This window comes from Tachysurus fulvidraco, chromosome 13, assembly GCF_022655615.1.
Source record: "Tachysurus fulvidraco isolate hzauxx_2018 chromosome 13, HZAU_PFXX_2.0, whole genome shotgun sequence".
NCBI lineage: Eukaryota > Metazoa > Chordata > Actinopteri > Siluriformes > Bagridae > Tachysurus > Tachysurus fulvidraco.
Genome location: NC_062530.1, coordinates 12,219,617 through 12,241,605, shown reverse-complemented (window position 1 = coordinate 12,241,605; position 21,989 = coordinate 12,219,617). Strand labels below are relative to the sequence as shown.

Genomic DNA, 21,989 nt, shown 5'->3' with positions numbered 1-21,989 from the left:
TTCAGGACAAACCCCCCCTGCCCCCCTCACCATCACGGACAGCATTGTTACAGCAGTGGAGTCATTCAGATTCCTGGGAACCATATTCTCCCAGGACCTGAAGTGGGACATTCACATAGACTCCATTGTGAAAAAGGCCATCATTGAATCCATCCTCTGCACCTCAGTGACTGTTTGGTTCAGCTCAGCTACCAAATGTGACCTCAGAAGACTACAGAGGGTAGTCTGGACTGCTGAGCGAACCATTGGCACAACTCTTCCCTCTCTCCAAGATCTGTACTTCTCCAGAGTGAGCAAAAGGGCAAAGACAATCACTCTGGACCACTCTCATCCAGCACACTCACTCTTCAAACTGTTGCCATCTGGTCGACACTAAAGAGCCCTGAGCACCAGAACAACCAGACATAGGAAAAGTTTCTTCCCTTAGGCAATCCATCTGATGAACACTTAACATAAACGGAATACACACTATTTACTTAAAACACATACTATGTATTTTTCAGTTGCTCATTTCACACTTGTACATACGTACATACAAATTGCCTATATTGTATATTTCAATTGCACATTTCACACTTGTACAATTGTACATACAATTTGTCTATATTGCATATTTCATTCTTTTACACTGTGGAGCTGCTGTCACTAAAACAAATTCCTCGCATGTGAAAACATGCCTGGCAATAAAGCTTTTTCTGATTCTGATTCTGATCCTCATCTCAGGCTTGCTGGCACCATCTTTACAGGATTCCTGATTTTATGGCTCAAATGGTCCTGGAGTGTAAATGTGGGGCCTTTCATGGAATTCTGCATATTACTGTCGCTGTACAGCTTTATTTACTCCTTCACTGCCTTCAAAGGCAGACAATCAAAAGTGCTGGAATAAGGAAATTTACAATGATTATTTTTTTACTTTTTCCTATCAGAGTACATCATTATCCCATTCCACTATTATACCCACAAACTTAAAACAAATTCTTATTTTTGTGGTTTTGTGTTTGCAGTGAAACCATCATGTTTTTACACCAGATATTCTATCAAGGCCTAAAAGCACGAATAGCAAGCTGGCCAACATTAGTATTGGGTGAGTGCTTTTCAAACATAAAGTCAAGTATACAGTCAGCCAAATTTCTTATACATTGCTGATAAGGTTATGACTAAATTGTGACCAGAGATTACTTATCCTTTTATTGTCTTTGACCATCAGCTGACCTCTTTGACATTCTCCTGCCCATGCTGAACATCTATCAGGAATTTGTTCGCAATCACCAGTACAGCCTGCAGATCCTGGCACATTGCAAACAAAATCGTGATTTTGACAAGTTGCTGAAGCAGTACGAGTCCAAGCCTGACTGTGAGGAGCGCACTTTGGAGACCTTTCTCACGTATCCCATGTTCCAGGTGATGATTTTCTTTCTTATCTATCTTTCATTACTCTCCATTTCTCTTTTATTATAAACTCAATTAAAGCTGTAACCAGAGATATAAAACCAAAACTGTCTATTTTAACTGATACTAATTCATGCAGTTATCCAATCAGTCAGTTATGTGGCAGCAGCACAGTAATTCTTGAAGATTCAAGACAAAACTTCAGTTAATGTTCATATCAAACATTGGATTTAAGAAAATCTCTATGATATAAATTATGCATTTTTGATAACTAACAATGACTCTTTCACATCAATGTGGAAGATTTTCACCCACTCTTTTTTGCAGAATTGTTTATTTCAGCCACATCGGAGGGTTATGAAGCATAAATGGCCTGTTTATTAGGTTATGGCACACCAGCTCAATAAGATTTAAGTCTGGACATTGACTAGGTGAAACCTTTCATTTGCCATTCAGAGGTGAACTTGCTGGTGTGTTTCAGAATGTTGTCCTGCTGCATAACCCGAGTGCGCTTGAGCTTGAGGTCATGAACTGATTGCTGAATTTGCTCCTTCAGAATTTATTTCTAGAGCATGTAATTCATGGTTCCATCAATTATGGCAAGTTGTCTAGGTCCTGAAACAGCTTTAGACCATCCCACAACCACCACCATGTATGACTGTTGGTATCATGTTCTTTTTATGGAATGCTGTGTTGCTAGATGTAACGGGACGGACACACTCTAACCAAAATATTCACCTTTTGTCTCATCAGTCCACAGAATATTTATAATATAATCTTAAAATATAAAATTATGCCATTGATGTCATTGTTTACCAGTCACTTTCAGCTTTATTGTTGAATCATGAACACTGGCATTCACTGAGGCAAGTGAGGCCTGCAGTTCTTTAGAAATTTGTTCAAGATTCTTTATGAGCTCCTGGATGAGTCATTGTTGCTCTCTTGGAGAAATTATGGTAGGCCAGCCACCAGTCCAAGTCCAAGTTTTCTCCATTTGCGGAAAATGGCTCTCACCATGGTTTGCTGGAGTCCCAAAGCCTTAGTAATTACTTTTTAATCTTTTCCAGACTGATCCATGTCAATGACTTTGTTTCTCATCTGTTCTTAAATTCTCTGTTTTAAAAATTCCTGTTTTAATATCCCAAACATTTAACTGTGTTAAACATGCAAAAAAAGTTTTTTTTTTTATAGCACCATATATCCATCCTGGCTGCTAAAACATAACTCTAACCCTCTGAACTCTCTTATCAACAAGGCATTTCCATCTACAGAACTGTCACTTATTAAATCTTTATTTATTTATTTTTTCCTTTTCCCAACACCAATGTGTGTAAATTCTAGTGAAACACATTTTCTTTGATTCTGATTTTGAAACTCTTGACTTGTATTTGCATGGTTTTATGCATTGTGCTGCTGCCAAATGATTGATATGGTTTAACTGTAATTCAGAAAAGATGTACTGGTGTTTCTATTAAAGTAGATGGTGTGTGTGAATTTGTTCTGATAAGTATAACTGTATGTAGATATCTTTCTCTTTTTCTCATCGTGTGTTTTCATCTCATTTTTAATTGATTTTTTAAAATGATTTTTGTCACTGATGCATTACAAATAGAATTATTGTTAATGTTATTAGGCTAGCATTATTACAAGTAATTACAAACAGCTATGTTATATGTTATAATAAAATGTATGTTGCATAAACCTCAATGAGAATTTGATAGTGTCCCATGAGAGCTAAAAATGAAGGATGATTAAATCTATGGACAAACCTAAAGCACCAAGCTGCTGTGTTTTGTCAGGAATCAAGCACCACTACTTTTTTCTTCTATAGTAAGCTACAAGCTGTCACAAAATTATTAACCCATTTCTGTTTCCATATTCAATGTGACAATTTTATATTTTAAAAATATAAAATCTGTTGAGGTCCTGACCTCACTGTCCTCATAGTTAGTTATAGGCTCTGCCCTAAGCACAAATAATTAATTTCATTTTATTTTATTTTTTCCACACAGATACCACGCTACATTTTGACTCTCCATGAGCTGTTGGCACACACACCTCATGAACATGTGGAGAGGAATAGTCTGGAATATGCTAAATCCAAGCTTGAGGAGCTGTCCAGGTAGAAACCATATGTACCACTCACTGAAAACTAAATATGATATTTACATATGATGTTGTCTGTGAGCAAGTGACATGTATAATTATTAGCATATGTCATACAGTCATGTAAAATAAAATCATTTTTTATTAAATGACGACATTTGACAATAATGTAAAATATTATTTATAAAAGGAAAGCTGCAAAGTAATGCCCAAATAGTAAGAATAAAGGATGTCATTTTAAACTACAAATAATGAAAAGTGAAACACTTCAACTATCCTGTTCTTTAACCTGATGTCTAGATTGGTTGCATAAAATTAGTTTTGATCAAGCAACAATGATAAGAAATAATAAACCAAATATTGTTGCATGTTTTTTTTACCTGACTTCAGGAACGTATTTATTACACACACTCAGTTCTGCATGAATATTAGTGAACCCCTTGAGCAGTTCACACACATTTGGGTGCTTAATTAATCAGTTTAGCAGACCAAACAAATTAGACATCCTTAGGATTGCCCAGGTGTACCCACAAAGTCCAACATAATATATTCCATAATTAATATTCTATAATAGATTTTTTTGGTCATAATCATGACATAATCATAATAAATGTTTGGAGAAAAGCCAACACTGAATTCCATGACAACAACCTCCTCGAACAGTGATGTTGTCAGCAATGTGGGGATAAAAACAGACCCAAATGCAGGATAGCTAAAATAAACTGAATTTATTAACTAAAACACACGAAACAGGGACAAAGACACAACAACCAAAGACATGACCAGACATGACACGAGACGGCAGATGACAACAGATGACAAGGGTTCCGTGCTGCAATAGGCAACACGGTGCGGTTAAATACACAACTCAATTAACACATAAGGAACAGGTGTGCAGAGGCGGGGTGGAAGAGACAAGGGTGGGGTAGACACGTGAACATAGAACAGAAATAAAAGCTCCTGGATCCCGACAGTACCCCCTCCCCCCCAGGCTCCCGACGTGCCAATCCCGTCTTAATGACAATCCCAACTAGGTCTAGGAGGGGGGAGCGAGGCACACGGCGAGGAAGGTGGGGGGGAGCAAGGCACATGGCAGCGCAGCCAGAGAGGGCCGAGCGATGTCCACAGCTGAACAAAAGGGCAGAGCGACGTCCAAAGCTGAGCAGAAGGGCTGAACGACATTCACAGGCGAGCAGAAGGGCCAAGCAACGTTTAAAGCCGAGCAGAAGGGCCGAGCACAACCCCCGACACACCGTGGCCAGACCCAAGTCCAGAAAACCAGAAAAGGGGTGGTGGGCGGGAAAGTCCTCCACCACGGGGCAAGAAAAGAAACAAAAATTTCTCTGGGGGCAAAACACAGGCCTGCAACACCCCCCACAGACAGGAAGCGGGGCAGTGTCCTCAACAGGAAACCAGGAAGTGAAGTGTTGTCCCCTACCGGACAGGTGCGAGGCGATGTCGCAGGACACCAAAATAAAACAAAAAACTCAGGCTCAACCGCAAGCAGGAAGTGAGGCGGCATCCCCTGCAGAAAACCAGAAGTGGAGCGGCGTCCCTAACCGGACAAACCTAACACATATTAGGTGTGCAGAAGTGGGGAGGAAGAGACAAGGGCGGGGCAGACACATGAACATAGAACATAAACAAAAGCATGTGGCCAAAGTTCTGACAGATGTATGGTGGTGGAAATGTGAAAGTCTGTGGCTGCTTTTTGGTCTCTGGGCCTGAATCACTCCATATTATCCAGGGAAACATCACCAAATTCTTGATGGAATCTCCTGCCATAGGTCAGGGAGCTGAAGCTGGGACGAAAATGGGTAACGCAACAAGACAACCCAAAGTAAAATCAGCAAGGATTGGGTTAAATTAAGAAGATTCGGACACTGGATTGGCCTAGTCCTGACCTCAACCAATCAAAACGTTGTGGCTAGACCTGAAGCAGGCAGTACATGCCAGATGTCCCTACATACTTTAATTTAAATTTCCAGTTCAAGGGAACTTGACACTGTATGAAGGTGGATTTGAGGAAGTTGTGTCCAAAGTTCTGTGTGCACACACGCCAATTTCATGGAGGATAGGACTCGAGACAAAGGGAATACACACCAGTTCGTCCATATAAGGGCATCTATGTCACATTACTCCAGCTTCTTTGTCTTCAGGGAGCACTATTTGTATGTTTATGTCAATTGTTTGTCCTGTCTGTGTAGACTAAGGAAAAAAGTATATTTAAAAAGTGGAAAAAAGACATTGTGGAGAGCAAGCATTTTAAAAAGTGTATGCATCCATGCCCCTGTTATATAAGGATAGGATGACATGCACTCCCTTTGTGTTATTTGTTTGGGAGAGGAGCAAGCCCATTTGGATCTCGAGGGAGACGGCTGCAGGCATTGTGGGAGCATTTCTCTTCATAAGTTGTGATCATGAGGTTAGCAGTTTGAGTTGGCAGAAGTGGAACAAGAGATGGGTACTTCTCTTTCTCTTGCTACTGGAGATGAGGGTTGTTTGTAGCATTGAAACACTTTCTCCAACACCTCAGGGGCTACCATGTGCTAGTAGGCACAGACAGCACTGCGCTGGTTCTTCCAGGACATACGTATACTGTATTCAACACTCTAATTCTTGAAACTGACAATCAGTGGATCTGTGAATCTCTCTCAGACCCACTGTGCAACAAGCAGCAGAGCACATTAAGCATTGCCAAGCCTAGTTAAAGTTTATTGCACTATACATGCCATAACACATGAATTGTTTATTTAAAACTATTAATATAGTCATCATGTTTAGCTGTCTATGTATTTTGGAAGAAAATATGAAATCTTGTAATTGATTTTGAAAATGTCACTGATCCTGCAAAGAATACAAAAAACTCCTGCATTTTATTTTAGGATAGTGATCATATGAAGCCATTTATTATCACCCAGTAGTTTGATGCTTTTTATATAGCCTTGAATGATTTCTCTTATTTCAGACACACAAGGTGGCACACAAATTGCAATTAAATGTTAATTCCCCACACCTGTGGCTTTTTAAATTGCAATTATTGTCTGTTTATAAAAAGACAATAACCATGTTAGCTCTCACTGTAGCGATTTTGGCTCGCAAAGCAAGGTAAATATTTATAAGTAATTATAACGTTTTATAGTGACTCCTAAATATTTTAACCTAAGTTGAAATGAACGGTCATGGAATTAATGGAATCCTTAACGTTACACCTATTTGGTCTGTTTGTCCGGCGAACGGGCCATGTAACCTTTATTAATTCTATGAAGGAGGTATCTTCCTGGCCAAGGAAGGTTCACTACCCCTTTTACTTTATACCGTAATTTAAATTATATTAACTTAATAGAGCATGTAGTTCAGACCAGATGTTGCAGGTACCTTAAGTTTGTGAGCGATACTCAGAGACAATCACTTGTGGCACAAAAATATGCCATTTAATGAATGAGACAAACACAACATAAAACTAACTACACAAACAAACAAAAGAAATAGGGAAAACAAAGATGAAAATAAAATAACACAAAAGAAATAAAAATTGGGGAAAGGGAGGAAGAGACTGGAAAGAATAAATTAGAGAAAGGAAGGAAAGGAATGGCAAGCTTAAACTTTAAAATTAATCACACCCTAACTGGGAAATCATCACCGGAAACTTAAGTTCACCTTAAGACACAATACAAGGTTCATACTTAAAATACGCATCTAAATTGGTTGGTAAAGGAAACGGTTACTTGCATTGGCTTACTGCACAAGAGTCTGGATGCAACAGAGAAATCTCTGAAAAGTCAGTTAGGGTGGGGTCAGACATTCTTCCAAGTTCTCCTGAAGATCAGAGCAGTTGTTGTTCTTGGAAGTGAAGCTTGCTGGAACTTCTTTGAAGGAAGATGGAGTCGTCTCCAAGCTGTTCCGAAAGTCTGACCACGGATTAGTGGTGTTTGTGACAATTTAAAGGTTGTGATCTCCACCCATCTTTGGGGAGATGGCCAATACTAGGGCCTGAGATTTCAGAGGGAAAAACTCCCTTTGTTTCAGGTGTCTGTGGGCGTGGTTTAGCTATCAAACTTTTAGATTACTTTAAAGTTTTATCCAAGGTGTATTAAGACAGTATGGCACCTTTCGTGCTCAAATAAATTACACCATTGATTGAAAAATGAGTAACCGATAATTTTGTGGTCATTTGGATACTAAACATAAAGGGTAATGACGGTATAAAGGCAGCGGTGCATTACATACACAGATCAGTAATCAAAGTGTAACTCATGTTAATACGATATTGTGTTCTGATAAAGGCAAAGAAACAAAAGTGGAACACAAAACAAAATGCACTTTCATTTGGGAAGTAGAAAGAAAACAATAGCTTTGTATACATTCTGACATCAGACCTTAAAGGGGCATACAGCATTAGAACAGGTATACATTAACATGCCATGATCAGTAATTAGAGTATAACTGATGTTAAATACAATGTTGTTTTCTGTTTTCCTTGTCAGGAAAGTAAGGAGCAAATAATTTTAAGTCAGGCAAGCCTTAAAAGAAGAAACACACTACAAAAGGGTTATAAGAATGAGAGCCTTAGAGTATCTTATCTACGGGTTTTATTAATAAAAGGAATGTCTCATTGTGTGTGTGGGTGTGTGCGTGTGTTTTGTATTGAGGGCCTCTCTGAGTTCAATCAGAGAAGCTGCATGGGGTTATCTGGTCTTTGTGTAGGCTCCAGTCATTCTGGAGCCAGTTGTGTGTGTGTAAAACTGGGTTGATCATCGGTTGATTGAAGATTAGATGCCTAGGGTGCCTTGGACATGAAATCTAAATGACCTGTACCAGACGCTACATCACATTGATGCATTAAGCAGGCTAGATACTGAGCCACGAGGAGCAGAAAAGAACTGTTAAAATACCCGTGTAACAAGGTAGTGGAATTCTATAAAGGTGTATAAGGATGTAAAAAATATCCAAATCCTTGAAAATGCCAGCCAATACTGTTCAATTGCTTATTTAGGATTTGAAAATTTAGGGATCTCTTGATAACAAACTGAGGTCAGGTAGACCACTAAAGATATTAACCACAACTGTTAGAAGAATTGTTTTGGATGCAAAATTGTGTGGTTGTTTCAAGAGCAAAATAATGATACTTGAACAAAAATCATCTGCACCAATACCACAAAAAAACTGGTTACAGTATGTCCAACAACACCTTGACATGTCTCACACATTCTGGCACACTGTAATTTGAAGTGAGGAGGCCAATAGTGAAAAGAGTACCATCTCCACTGTGAATCATGGTAGTGGCTTGCAGATGTTTTGGTGGTGTGTGAGCTTTAAAGACAAAGATAATCTTGTGCTAATTGATGGCAAGATGAATGCAGGATATTATAAGAAAATATGTGCAGCCAATTTACATTTTTCTGCATGAAAGCTGTACATGGCACACTCTTGGACTTTCCAGCACATCAAAGACGCTAAGCTGAATGTTCTGGAGTGGCCATCACATGTCTCCTGACCTTAATATCATTGAGCCACTTTGGGGAGATCTCAAACATGCGGTTCATGCAAGACGACCAAAGACAAATGGGTAGCTATACTGCCTGCAAGAATTTGGGACCTCATAGACCATTATTCCAAAAGACTGCATGCTGTCATTGATGCTAAAGGGGTCAATACACAGTAGATAGAACTAAGGGTATGCAGAGTTTTCAACATAAATCATTTAATTTTTACTTTCTTGCAAATTTGCATATTTTTTGCAGATACAAGTGTTACTGAATTTATGTTGTGTATGAATCTGATTAATCAACATTTTGGGTGAGTTTTTAAACCACTAGTAAAGCGCTTTATATTACTGGTTTTACTTTCTATCTTTTAAAGCTTCAACCCTTAAATTGTTGACTGAGTACATTGTGACAGTTACATTCTTTTCAGATTTCTTTGCAAAAAAACATTGTTAATACAATATTAATTGTTTATCTTTGGTGTAATGGTTTTGTTCCAGTATGTACAATTTAGAATAATAATAATTATGATCTACAAGGGTGTGAAAGTGTTTGCCCACTTCCTGATTTTCCTTGATTCGTTTAAACACTTTAATGTTTCAGATAATCAAACAAATTTAAATATTTAACAAAGATAACACAAGTATACACAAAATTCAGTTTTTAAATGAAGGTTTTTATTATTAAGGTAAAAACAAAATCCAAACTCACATGGTCCTGTGTGAAAAAGTGTTTGAACCCCATATAAAACATAACTTAACTGTGGTTTATTACGCCTGAGTTCAATTTCTCTAGCCACACCCAGGCCTGATTGCTGCCACACCTGTTCGCAATCAAGAAATCACTTAAATAAGATGTGACTGTCAAAGTGAAGTAGACCAAAAGATCCTCAAAAGCTATATATCATGCTGAGATCCAAAGAAATTCAGGAACAAATGACAAAGAAAGTAATTGAGATCTATCAGTCTGGAAATGGTTTTGGGACTCCAGTAAACCTCAGTGAGAGCCATTATCCAAAAATGGTGAAAACATGGAACAGTGGTGAACTTTTCCAGGAGTGGCTGGACGACAAAAATTACTCCAAGAGCACAGCGATGACTCATCCATGATGTAACAAAAGACCCCTCAACAACATACAAGGAACTTCAGGCCTCACTTGCCTTAGTTAAGTTCAGTGTGCGTGACTTTACCATATGAAAGAGACTGGGCAAAATGGCCTGCATGGCAGAGATCTAAGACAAAAACCACTGCTAAGCAAAAAGAACATAAAGGCCTATCTCAGATTGCCAGAAAGCATCTTGATGATCCCCAAGACTTTTTGGAAAATACTGTGGACTGACGAGTCAAAACTTTTTGGAATGTGTCCCCCCCCATTACATTTGGAATAAATGTAACACTGCATTTCAGAAAAAGAACATCATACCAACAGTAAAATGTATACTATCTGTATACTGTATACTATCAGACATCTGGGTGCTCTGGGCCTCCATACATGGCATTAATATTATTAGTGTGGACAGTGTGTTACAGTTATGCTGAGCAGTAAAGAAGAAAGGCAATATTAAGAAGAAAAAATAATAATATTTTGGGATACTTTTTGGATATTCTTGTATTTGTTAATCACTTGTTGTTTGGCTACAAGGGTTAGGGTTAGGCCTCATTGCAAATTGGTACGTTATCAGTAGTAAGAATCTGATATTCCAGTACTTTACAGATGTACAGTGCTTTCCAGTGCATCAGTAGAAACAGTCAAATAGCAAACACTTAATATGTTGTTGGATTTCTGCCCCTGTGTTTGTCTTCTCTTACGTATTACTGTCTTTTGGATATCAGTGGAGTGGATCATACTTTGGAGACTGTAAGAGCTGGCTATGTCCATGAGGTTCAGGAATATACTCTGTAAATTAAAATTCTTTTTTCTTCCCTTTACAATTGGAAGACTGCAAGATGACTTGCTTTGCTACCCAGATATACCTATGATATGTTCTACCTGCCTCTTTGCCAACAAGCCTGTCCATATTTTACCATTATTACCGATGGGAATATTTCAGACAACGTTTTTATGATTTGTGGCCAGTATTCTTTGATAATTGAATGAATGCTTCCAGTGTCAGTTTCAGCATGGGAGTATCATGAATTAACTACAACAAATAAAATGATTAATGTCGATTGGGGAGTGAGTATAGAAGCATATTGCCTGCTTTATTTATTCTTATTGCAGTAAGGATTGGCCTATGCCCAGTAGGTATTGCTCAAACTCAAGATAACCCCTCCCACAGTTTTTTGATTGCCCCTCATCATACTGGACAGACTTGGGGTGCAGTTGCAAATACCTTGAAGCATTTCTATTGTTCTAGCACTTCTTGTTCTAGTGTTTTCTTCATTCATTCATAGTCCTTTCCTGGAGGTATTACCATTTATCATTGGCATTTTTTCATATTCAGTGTATCTTTTCAATTTTCCCTTCATTTTTTGATATCTTCTCCTATAGTGAATCAAGTCCACTTCTAGCGATTTGACCACAAACATGCATGACATTCACAAAGATAACACCCTAACACTTTTGAATTATAATTTTGTCTGAATTTTATCTATTTTTTATATCCGATGTGATTTGTGAAAAAATAAGACTGACGCTATGGGAACTCTTTGAGGATGTGTTTTTTCTTTAGTTGAGGAAGTCAATTTAAGGGCTCGGAAAGGACACGTGATGAAGGGAATATGCACCAGCAACTCCGTATAAGGACATCTATGCCACATTACTTGAGTTTCTATTTGTATGAAGCAAGTGTGAATGGACACCCAGGGTGTGGCAAGCAACGCTGCATCTTGTTCCCTTCTCAGGAAACCTGGTTAAATATGTAACTGGATATAGACGTGCAGAGTGGACCAACCGGCCACAACACAAATTTCTTCAAGGGCCAGGGCACTGGACGAGGTGATAAGTCATAGTGTGAGGCATCATAGGCATTTGTGATGGCTTCTACTACCCAGCACACCAGACACTGGTTTTCTGAAGAAGATGAATAAAGTCGAGAACTTGCGTCACAAGCTCGAGCATGGACATAAGTGCTTAACTCTCATACCAGGCAAAGCAAGTGCACCCTTATGGGGCAGAGGACAGTAGGCCTGTAGGATGATTGGACAACTGGCCATCATTGGCACCTTGGAGATATATCCTGCCCTGGGGTGCAGGAAAACCTTGTACATCCCAAGGTAGGCAGGGGTGACTGACAGGGCCTGCAAATCTCCCAATCTTTTTATGGAGACCAAGGCTAAGAGGAGAGTTGTCTTTAGACCCAAAGCTTCCATATTTCAGAGTGGGGGTGTAGTATTGCCCCCTCATCTCTAGCATTTGACAGGGGGGCTTGTGCTATAACACTTGCTCATTTCTTCACTCTGATTGAGCTACGAGGGGGCTGGGTGTGGTGGGAAGATGGCCGAGGCTTCTGACTGTGGTGAGTGATGAATTACCTGAATGTTTGTCTGTCTGCTTTGTGGCAGGGAGCACAAGATCTGTGGCTCAGCAGAGCTCAAATACTGCCTCAGGGTTCAATCTCTCGCCTAATAGGCCGGCAGGACTGCTATAGAGTGCATATCAGCTTGGCCAGCTGCCATGTAAGCCTTACACACAAGGTGGCTCTAAACGGCTCCTTGAATGCCACTGATTGTGGTGGCAGATCAGAAGAAGCAAGCACGAGCCTGGCGCAGCATATTCTCTTCCGAGTCGAGAGAAATCGCCACATGATTTGAAACAGAGAGACAGAAGGGGAAGACGAGAAAGGGAAGGGCCTCTCTTGTTCTGCTTTTGCTAACTCAGCCGGTGAACCCGGTGATCAACAGAAGTGGGACCTAAACCACCAGGCAAAGTCACTTGGCTAGAAAATACAGCAATGCACGCATTATAATTACCCTAAGCCACGATTCTACTTTTTAAGTATTCTGACTAAATTCAAGCTTGACATCTTATACTGACAGCTAATATTGGTTCTTTCCAGAAATAAAATAGAAAGATTATCTGATTATCTAAAAAGCTTGATATTTTAAGCTTGAAGTTTGCAAAAAATGTCTAGAAATGTTTTGATAATGTTATAACTGGATTTTTGTAACCTTATAATAGGATATACTAAAAAAAAAAAAACAAAGATTTTATAGTTTCACTTCTATGATATATTTTATTGTGGTACATGACCTGCAATAGCATTTTGGAACCTGATTGTTTTGGAAGCTTTTAATTTTTCTAGCAGTACATATTTTAGTTTGCTTTCTTTAAAAATTCAGTCAAGCTGCTACACTTCCAGGTTTTGTCCACTTTGTAAAAAAAAAAAGTGAATTCTCCAAACATATAATAATAAAGTGTAGGGCATTTTTACTCAATAGTTTGTCTGTATATGTTAAAATAATGAGTCCTACAATTTTTAAATGCACTGTGGAATGCTGTCATTTTTAACAATATCATGATTTGAACTACATTCATCATTGTTATATTGTGATATGAATGTGATAACTAAATACTTATTTTAAGAATCATGCATGATGAAGTAAGTGAAACAGAGAACATCAGGAAGAACCTGGCCATTGAGCGCATGATTGTGGAGGGCTGTGAGATTCTCCTGGATACTAGCCAGACTTTTGTCAGACAAGGTAAATCTAATCCCAAATACACTTCAAAGAAAAGAGCTCTGGAAAGGAAACTTAGATTAAAGCTAAGAGCTCACAGTTGTATTCAGATATAATTCACATTAAATACAATAAAAGTCTGTCTGTCACTTTTCTGTACCTGTATTTTCATTTTTCAAAGACAGTGAAACATTAACTGTTTATTGTTGATTGTTTAATCTCATCAGTCTCAGAAAAGCTCTGTCATGGAATGACAGACAGGGCAATGTTATCATTTAAAAATATATAAATTAAATAATCAAATGAATATATATTTATACAAGTCAAAAATACATTTATTACAAGTCAATCCGCTAAGAAGCCAGGGATTGTGACAAGTTGCATATTAAAACACCCATTTTCTGACAAAAAAGTGTACTATGCTATCTCCTGGGGTTTTTTTTAAACTGTAATTGGAATGGCCTGTTATCTAATACCAGATCAAACTGAAAATTGGAAAATAATTTTACCCTTCTTTCTATTGCACCATCCTTCACTACTCAATTCCAAGGATCACTTATCCAGGTGCCCATGAGTGAGAAAGGGAAAATCACCCGTGGCCGTTTGGGCTCCTTGTCTCTAAAGAAAGAGGGCGAGAGACAGTGTTTTCTGTTCTCCAAACACCTCATAATCTGTACCAGGGGCTCTGGGGGGAAGCTGCACCTCACAAAGGTAAGGTCTAGGTTTGTATGGATCATGGATTACTTCCTAGGGTGTTTTCTCAAACTTTTCTGAAAAATCTTTTTAAATCATATTGGTGAATATATTCTCCACAAAAAAGATGTATGCCAGAGTAACAAAGTTTTATAGGGGTGGTAAAACACGTTTTTTCGAAGGCTTGATTGTGTTTGTGGGGTGCAATGTAACGTGTTCATGCTTCGTTTTAAAAAAAAAAATCATTATCTTTCATATATTTTACCTTTATTCTACACTGCTCTGTCCCTCCTTGTAAAACGGTCTGATGGCTTCCGGGTTCTATGAAGCCAGTCTCTCAATAATAGCAATGGGCTTTGATTGGTTAGCTGGCCCAGTGTGTTGTGATTCGCTAACCGCCTAGTGCACGTTTTTCGGAAACTTCACGCCCCTTACCTTTACCAGTAGTCTGTGCTTTGGTGGTATTATAAACAATGGCGTCAATCAAACCATATCAATTTGAGCCCGAATTGGACCCAGAAAATTTTAATGAAGATGATCGAGCAGAACCTGTTCAAGAATGGGCCAAATATCTGTCGCAAGAACTATTAACCCAAAACCAACACTAAACATTGGCTTTACTATAGTAGCCAAATCAAACACAGAACCATGTTTAGCATGCCTGCAGATAAACAAATGTGTAGCTAAACAATACATAAAAACTCTAATCAAAGAATAATATACACTAATTCCAAGTTCGCTGTTGAGATTTAAAAAAAGTTTGTAACATTAGGTGTTTGTCAGATAACTTTAAGTATGAGTATTTAACAAACTGGTTTGCAGAGTCAAACAGCGTTGTCATTTGTCACTTCCTTGCTACAATGCACAATTATCAATACAAACTATTACAGTAAAACACATCAACGAAAAATAAATCATACTTACAGGTTGTGGCCCGTGAACAGCTTCTGTTTTTAAAGTTGGAACTGCTCCATCTTTCAGGACAAGCCGTTGGGCGAATCCTGCATTGAACTCGTGAAATGTGCAGCACAAAGAGCGAGATTTGGGCAATAATTATGAGGGACTGAGATAAAAAATAAATTTTAACCATTTGATCCCTAACTTCCCCATCCCTAGGAAGGCTGAACAAAGTGGACCTGCAATCCGGATGAAAATAGCAGTGTTTCGTCGCATCGCAGCAACGACACAGCAATTTAAAATGGCCACGCCCCCCTTTTATTTAATATTCACAGAGGAGGGGTTTATGTAAATATCGGGGTTAGTGACATCAGCAACCCTGGAGGAATGTCGTGTAGTCCTTACCGGCCGTTTGCTGTAGTCCTTAGAAATGGATTTCTTTTAAAGCAAATATCCCCCTTTGCTTAAAACTTTGAACGTTGTATCTTTGCAGATGTTATTTACAACAGGAACATTACACACAAAAGTTAGAAAAGTGAAATCGTGTTTTACCACCCCTTTTAATATTTTTATTTTGAGATATTGTATAACAAATTATAAAACTGTGATGCTTATTTCTTGACAATAAATTAAATAAATTGCCTCCCAAAAAAAGAGAAAACTTGAAATAAGTAAATATCTTGAAATGGGATTACTTATTTAAAAATTTTTTATAACTAATGTAAAAATAGAAAAAAATAGAAGAATCATTAATTTGCCAATGAGATACTTTTGTGAAGAGTGTCTTTCTTACTGTAAGATGGATATAGCTATATTTGTGTGAAGTGTAGCATAAAAACAACCACATACTGTAGTAGCATGCATTGACAGTATACCTTCACCAACAAATATTCCAATAAATCCAAATAGCAAGAGGTATACAGCTACAGAAAAAAGCAGAAATAAAAATAAAATACCTTCTGCATTTCAACTATTTGGACACTTGACTATCCCATGTGGGGCTTCCCCAAATGATTACCAGAAATTCAGTGTATGCTGCACTATTAAGGTTTAGCTTAATTGAAACAAAAGACCTGCTTTGTTAAGACAGTGCCCCTGTGTGTAAAACATGGTCCATGAAGAGATTATTTGCCAAGCTAGATGCAAAAGAACTCCATGGTCTGAGCCCTAACCTCAACTCCACTGAATGGGATGAATGCTTTTGTGCCTGAATTAGCAGAGATCCCTATAGCCAAAATAAAATAGCTAAAAATCTAGTAGTAATATTTCCCAGAAGACTGGAAGCTGTTGTAACAGTGAAAAGTGGGGACCACCTCCATGTTAATCTTATAGCTTTAGAATAGGCACAAATGAGTATGACGATCAAGTGTCCACATACTTTTTGCCATATAGTGCAGCTATAGAAAGCATTGTGGAGTGCATCTGTAAAATGTGCACGTTTTATATTTACCTATAGTCTGTCAAATGTAAAAGCTTTAACAAAACAAAGATTTTACATATATTTTTATATATAACGTTTTATTGACCTGCACCAACCATAGAAAACAACTAAGAGAGATTGCTGAAACTATTAAAATTATTAAAACCTGGAAAGATTAGTGGTAAACCATTATCTTTGAGAAAAAAAGACAAAAAAAAACATAAGAACTGTTTAGTAACTGTGAAAGTAAAAGGTTTACCATACAAAAATTCAAGGGAGCGAGACAAAATTGCTGTGTAGCCTTAATAAGGAACCACTTATCAGTTTGCTAGGGCGCATAAGGCTTGTACTCACCGTACAAACCTGTTGGGGTGTTATATTCTGTGGTTACTACAGTTTGTCCTGCTAAGGTTCAGCAACATTATGTGCCCAAAAAATTAGGTCAGCTTATTAACTGAATATACCAATTGACCAGTTGTTTTTTTTTGTTTGTTTGTTTGTTTGTTTTTTCCATCAATGGATTATTTTCCCTATGATGGCATGAGCATATAACAAGACTTCAGTTCCAGGATTCAGCAGGCTGAAAATGTGAAAGTGGTTGAGGGGGTATGGGATTTTTGACACATGGATTGGCTACCACAATTTCCAGACTTTAACCCCATTGAGAATATTTTGAACGGTGCTGGAGAAGACTGTATGCAGTGGTCTGACTTTCTCACTATCTAATACAATATCTTCATTGTTGCATTTCTCAACTGTAGCAGCAGAATAGATTTTACATCTTATCCAGTCTTGCAATCCTACCCACCTGCACATTGGATCCATTCTCTTCCACTATGCTCGGGAATTAAGACCTTCTGCCCTTCATTACCACTATCATCAATAGATCCATAGCATCTGGTCAGGTACCAACTACTTTCAAGAGAGCAAGGGTTATTCCCATCCTAAAGAAACCTTCTCTGGATCCATCAGACATCAGTAACTACAGACTGGTATCACTTCTCTTGTTTCTTTCAAAGATTCTTGAATGCATTGTCTATAATCAACTGTCTGTTTATCTCTCACAGAACAACCTCCATGATCCCAGCGAGTCTGTCTTTAAAGCAACTCATTCCACAGAAACAGCCCTTTTAGATGTCTCAGAGAAGCTACATGCTGCTAGATCAGCCAAACTGTCATCCGTCCTTATTGTCCTTGAACTTTTAGCAGCGCTTAATATGGTCAACCACAAGACTCTCTTGTCCAACCTCAGGAGTCTTGGTATTTATTTAGCTTGGGAATGGTTCGCTTCCTACCAGGAAGGACGCTTATATCAGGTAATATGGAGGGGGTGACTTCTGCTCCACGCAGACTCTCCATCTGGTGTCCCACAGGGCTCAGTACTTGGTCCTCTTCTCTTTTCTTCCTGTATGCTCACTTTCTTGGAGAATTTATTTCCTCACATGGGTTTTCTTACCTCTGCTATGCTGATGATACACAACTTATCTTCTCTTTCCTACCCTCAGATACCACAGCTTCTCATCGGATCTCAGCATGGCAAGCAGTCATCCATGATGATATTTCTGCCAATCAGTTAAAGCTCAATTCTAGCAAAACTGAACTGCTGTTCATCCCAGGTGATTCATCCCCAGGTCATGACCTTGCTATACCCCCAACAACAATCTGATCTCCCCTTCAGCCACAGCTTGCAACCTTGGGGTAACCATGGACAATCGACTGTCCTTTTCCTCTCATGTTGCTAATGTGACTTGCTCATGTCAGTTTCTTCTCTAAAACATTAGAAGGATTCGGACATTTTTGTCCACATAGGCTGCTCAGGTACTTGTTCAGTCTCTTGTCATTTCAAGACTGGATTACTGCAGCACACTGCTGGCAGGTCTACCTATAAACACAATTCGTCCTCTGCAAATATTTCAAAATTCTCACATACCACCCTGCTGTTGCAATCCCTCCACTGGCTTCCGATAGCTGCACGCATCAGATACAAAACACTGATGCTGGCCTACAAAGCCAAAAATGGGCCAGCTCCCTCTTACCTCAAAGCCCTCATCACTCCTCACACTGCACTTGGCACCCTCTGATCTTCCAGCACTGCTCGGCTGGTTCCACCATTTCTCAGGGTAAGAGGCAAGTATACTACAAGACTCTTTTCTGTTCTGGCACCAAGGTGCTGGAATGAACTTCCCCTAGGATTCTGGACAGCTGAGTCACTCGCTATTTTCAAACGATGGTTGAAGACCTACTCCCTATTTTTTTGCATTAAAAAAAAAACTTTCATTGTAACTTTGAACAATGTTTTAAACTCATGGTATCTTAAGTATGTAACCTAGTGAACCAGCATTAATGTATCCAATGATAGAGATTTAAGCACATCTGTATGACGCTCTGAATAAGGGAGTCTGCCAAATGCTGTAAATGTAATCTTGGGGAGAAATTAATGCAACACTGGGCAGAAATGAATGGAAATTAATGCTTATCAAAATGGTATCATTGTGAATGCATGCTGTAAGATAGAAGAAAACAAAATATTAGATTGTATGACTGATTATTTAAAAATTGCCAGGTAGTGTATATACCAAAACTTTCTCAAAGTTATGTATAACTTGTTACCACCTATATACTATTTCAAGGTTTAAAAAAAAAATAATAATAACATATTAAACATAAGATGCAGATTTTACGAAGATAAATTGATTAAACTGAGTTTATACCTTAAATTTTGAAAAAACACCCACAGTCTTTGTTAATTCAATGAAATATGTTTTTATCATTGGAAAATACTCATGAGTAAGTTTGACAATCAAAGTGTTTTATCAATGGTTATTTGGTCAATTTTGGCTAAGCAATAATTTTGGTAATGACTCCGTAGTGTTCTCTGAATTGAACTTTTGTCCCTATATATTTTATAAAATATCATCATACACCTGTCTATCACATCTATATGTGGCAATTGCCCAAATTTTAGGCACTAAGCACACAAATGCACAGGATGTCTTTGTATTCTGTATCATTAAGGTATCCCTTTACTTGAACTTAGAGGCCTTGTTCAAACATGTTACAGAATGGCAATATCCCATTGCAAAACCATGAAGAAGACATGCTTTGCAAAGTTGGAGTGGAACAACCTACAATGGCCCTCACTTCAACCCCACTAGACATATTTGGGATGAGTTGTGCCCCATGCTTGACCTCATTAACTATTTTGTGGATGAAATAGCAAATGATTTCTTAACTTCTGTTGGAGCCATAATCCAGAAGTAGGAAGAACATCATTTCATCATAAACTGGCCAAGACCAGGTGCTTTTTAAAGATTTCTGACAGAGCAGTAAAAAAAATTAAGTTGTAACACTTGTGGAGAGCTTCAGAAAGACCTGGAATTAGCAGGTACAATTGTTTCAAAGAACAAAATAAGCAATGTACTCAACCGCCATGGCCTGTATACATGCTCACCTCACAAGACTCCATTGCTGAAGAAAATTGTACCAAGACATTCTTGATAATAAAAATCTGCTGTTATCCACCAAGATGATGAAGATGAAATGAGGGTGGGAATTTCAGCAAGAAAATGATCCCATACCAACAGGCAAGTAAATTGTAAATTGGTTTCAAAGAAAAAAATAATAAAGCTGCTAAAATGGCCCAACCAATCACCTAACTTGAATTCAATAGAAAATCTATGGAAAGAACTAGTTCAGAGTTCATAGAAGAGGCCCACAGAACCTTCAAGATTTAAAGACTACAATGGGCTAAAATCACACCTGAACCTGAATTTTCTCCATATTGGAGGCATCTTAAAGATATCAATACCAACAAAGGCTTTTGAACGAAGTATTAAATAAATGTCAATAATTGTGTTCAATCCCTGTGTCTTTCTATTTTATTACACATAGCATCTTAAATTATTTTGTTTTCTTTATATGTCTGGATTACATTACATGGTGACATGTTCAATATTTATTTTACCTGCTGTATGTCTGAAATGGAATGTTCAGCCATATGGATGTCCACAAACCTTTGACCATACAATTTATCAAAAAATGACTAAGTGGTATTAACCAAGAAGATTTTTTTTGCCTGAATTTCTCAGGGTAGCAGCTGATTTGTCTCTGTGTCTGTGGCCAACAGAATGGAGTGGTTTCACTTATTGACTGCACGTTGATTGAGGACCCTGAAAGCACGGATGATGAGCGTAAGTATTAGAGCCATTAACTTCCATTTACCCTTACAGGCAATGTGATATCTATTAGCTGACAATGGACTGAAAGCTATTATTATACTTATGAAAGCACTAAGTATGTAAATAAAGTAATATAATGTAAAGCTCTCTTGGCAAAACTAAAATCAAAATACATCATTCTCAGTACATTTGCCCAAGGGGGTGACTGAGCTCCTCCACAGTATACCTACTTTCTGTGACAAATGTCTAACTAGTGGAAACAGTGCTGGAATTTCAAATAAATTAGTACAGCCTACAAGTTGAATATAACCCTTGTGCAGACCTGGGGTCTATTTGACTCATCTGGAAAGTTTAATGTGTCATAACTTGGGTTTCCTTCCACATATTTGCCTGAAATTTACCAGGATTGTTCCAAATTATGAACTTTGCAAGTAAAAATCATTTTGTCTATTTTCGTTTAATTATACGTTCGTAAAATAAATACATTACTCCTCAAGTCCTCCCGATTCAATTTGACTCATCCACATTTAGTGGGGCAATAGGTCACACTTTTACCCTTTTCAGCGCATTGAACATACATACAGACACAAAAATGCACACACAAAATGTCTACTAACACACGCACCCAAAACACACACACACACACACACACACACACACACACACACACACACACACACACACACACACACACACACACACTTTTTGAGCATTGCATTTCATTAGGCCTCCAGAAAAAAAAGCTACACATTTGTAAATATTTCACACTTTCGATATGCCTTTGCCTAGCAGAGGGCAAAATATGATCTACCGAAATGATGCTACACACACACACACCCACACCCACACCCACACACAAGCATTGGGCATTGCAATTCATTAGGCCTCCAGACAATACAAAAGCTACTCATTTGTAAATATTTCACACTTGTTATATGCATTTGTGCAGCTGGGGACAATATCTTCTCTTCTCTTCTTCTTCTACCAACAAGCTTTACACACACACACACACACACACACACACACACACACACACACACACACACACACACACACACGTTGTGTTTTCATATTCAAATCATATTATGCCATGTTTTTGAGTGAACAGATGGCATCTGGTAGGCAAAATAAACATAACAAGTGTAAAATGTTCACAAATGTAAGCTGATCACACAGAATGGTGATCATTGTAGAATTTTT

The 21,989-nt window shown here is 38.2% G+C and overlaps 1 protein-coding gene across 4 annotated transcripts in view; it reads left to right on the top strand.

Annotated features, from left to right (window-relative positions):
- rasgrf1 (Ras protein specific guanine nucleotide releasing factor 1) overlaps positions 1-21,989 on the top strand; it is a 206,352-nt gene that overhangs the window by 119,802 nt on the left and 64,561 nt on the right. For all 4 annotated transcript variants that reach the window (XM_047822463.1, XM_027174727.2, XM_047822462.1 and 1 more), the window contains exons 6-11: positions 1,005-1,084; positions 1,208-1,401; positions 3,402-3,511; positions 13,507-13,625; positions 14,152-14,312; positions 20,738-20,801. In XM_047822463.1, coding sequence (XP_047678419.1) covers positions 1,005-1,084; positions 1,208-1,401; positions 3,402-3,511; positions 13,507-13,625; positions 14,152-14,312; positions 20,738-20,801 — 728 coding nt within the window. The remainder of the gene's footprint in view (positions 1-1,004; positions 1,085-1,207; positions 1,402-3,401; positions 3,512-13,506; positions 13,626-14,151; positions 14,313-20,737; positions 20,802-21,989) is intronic.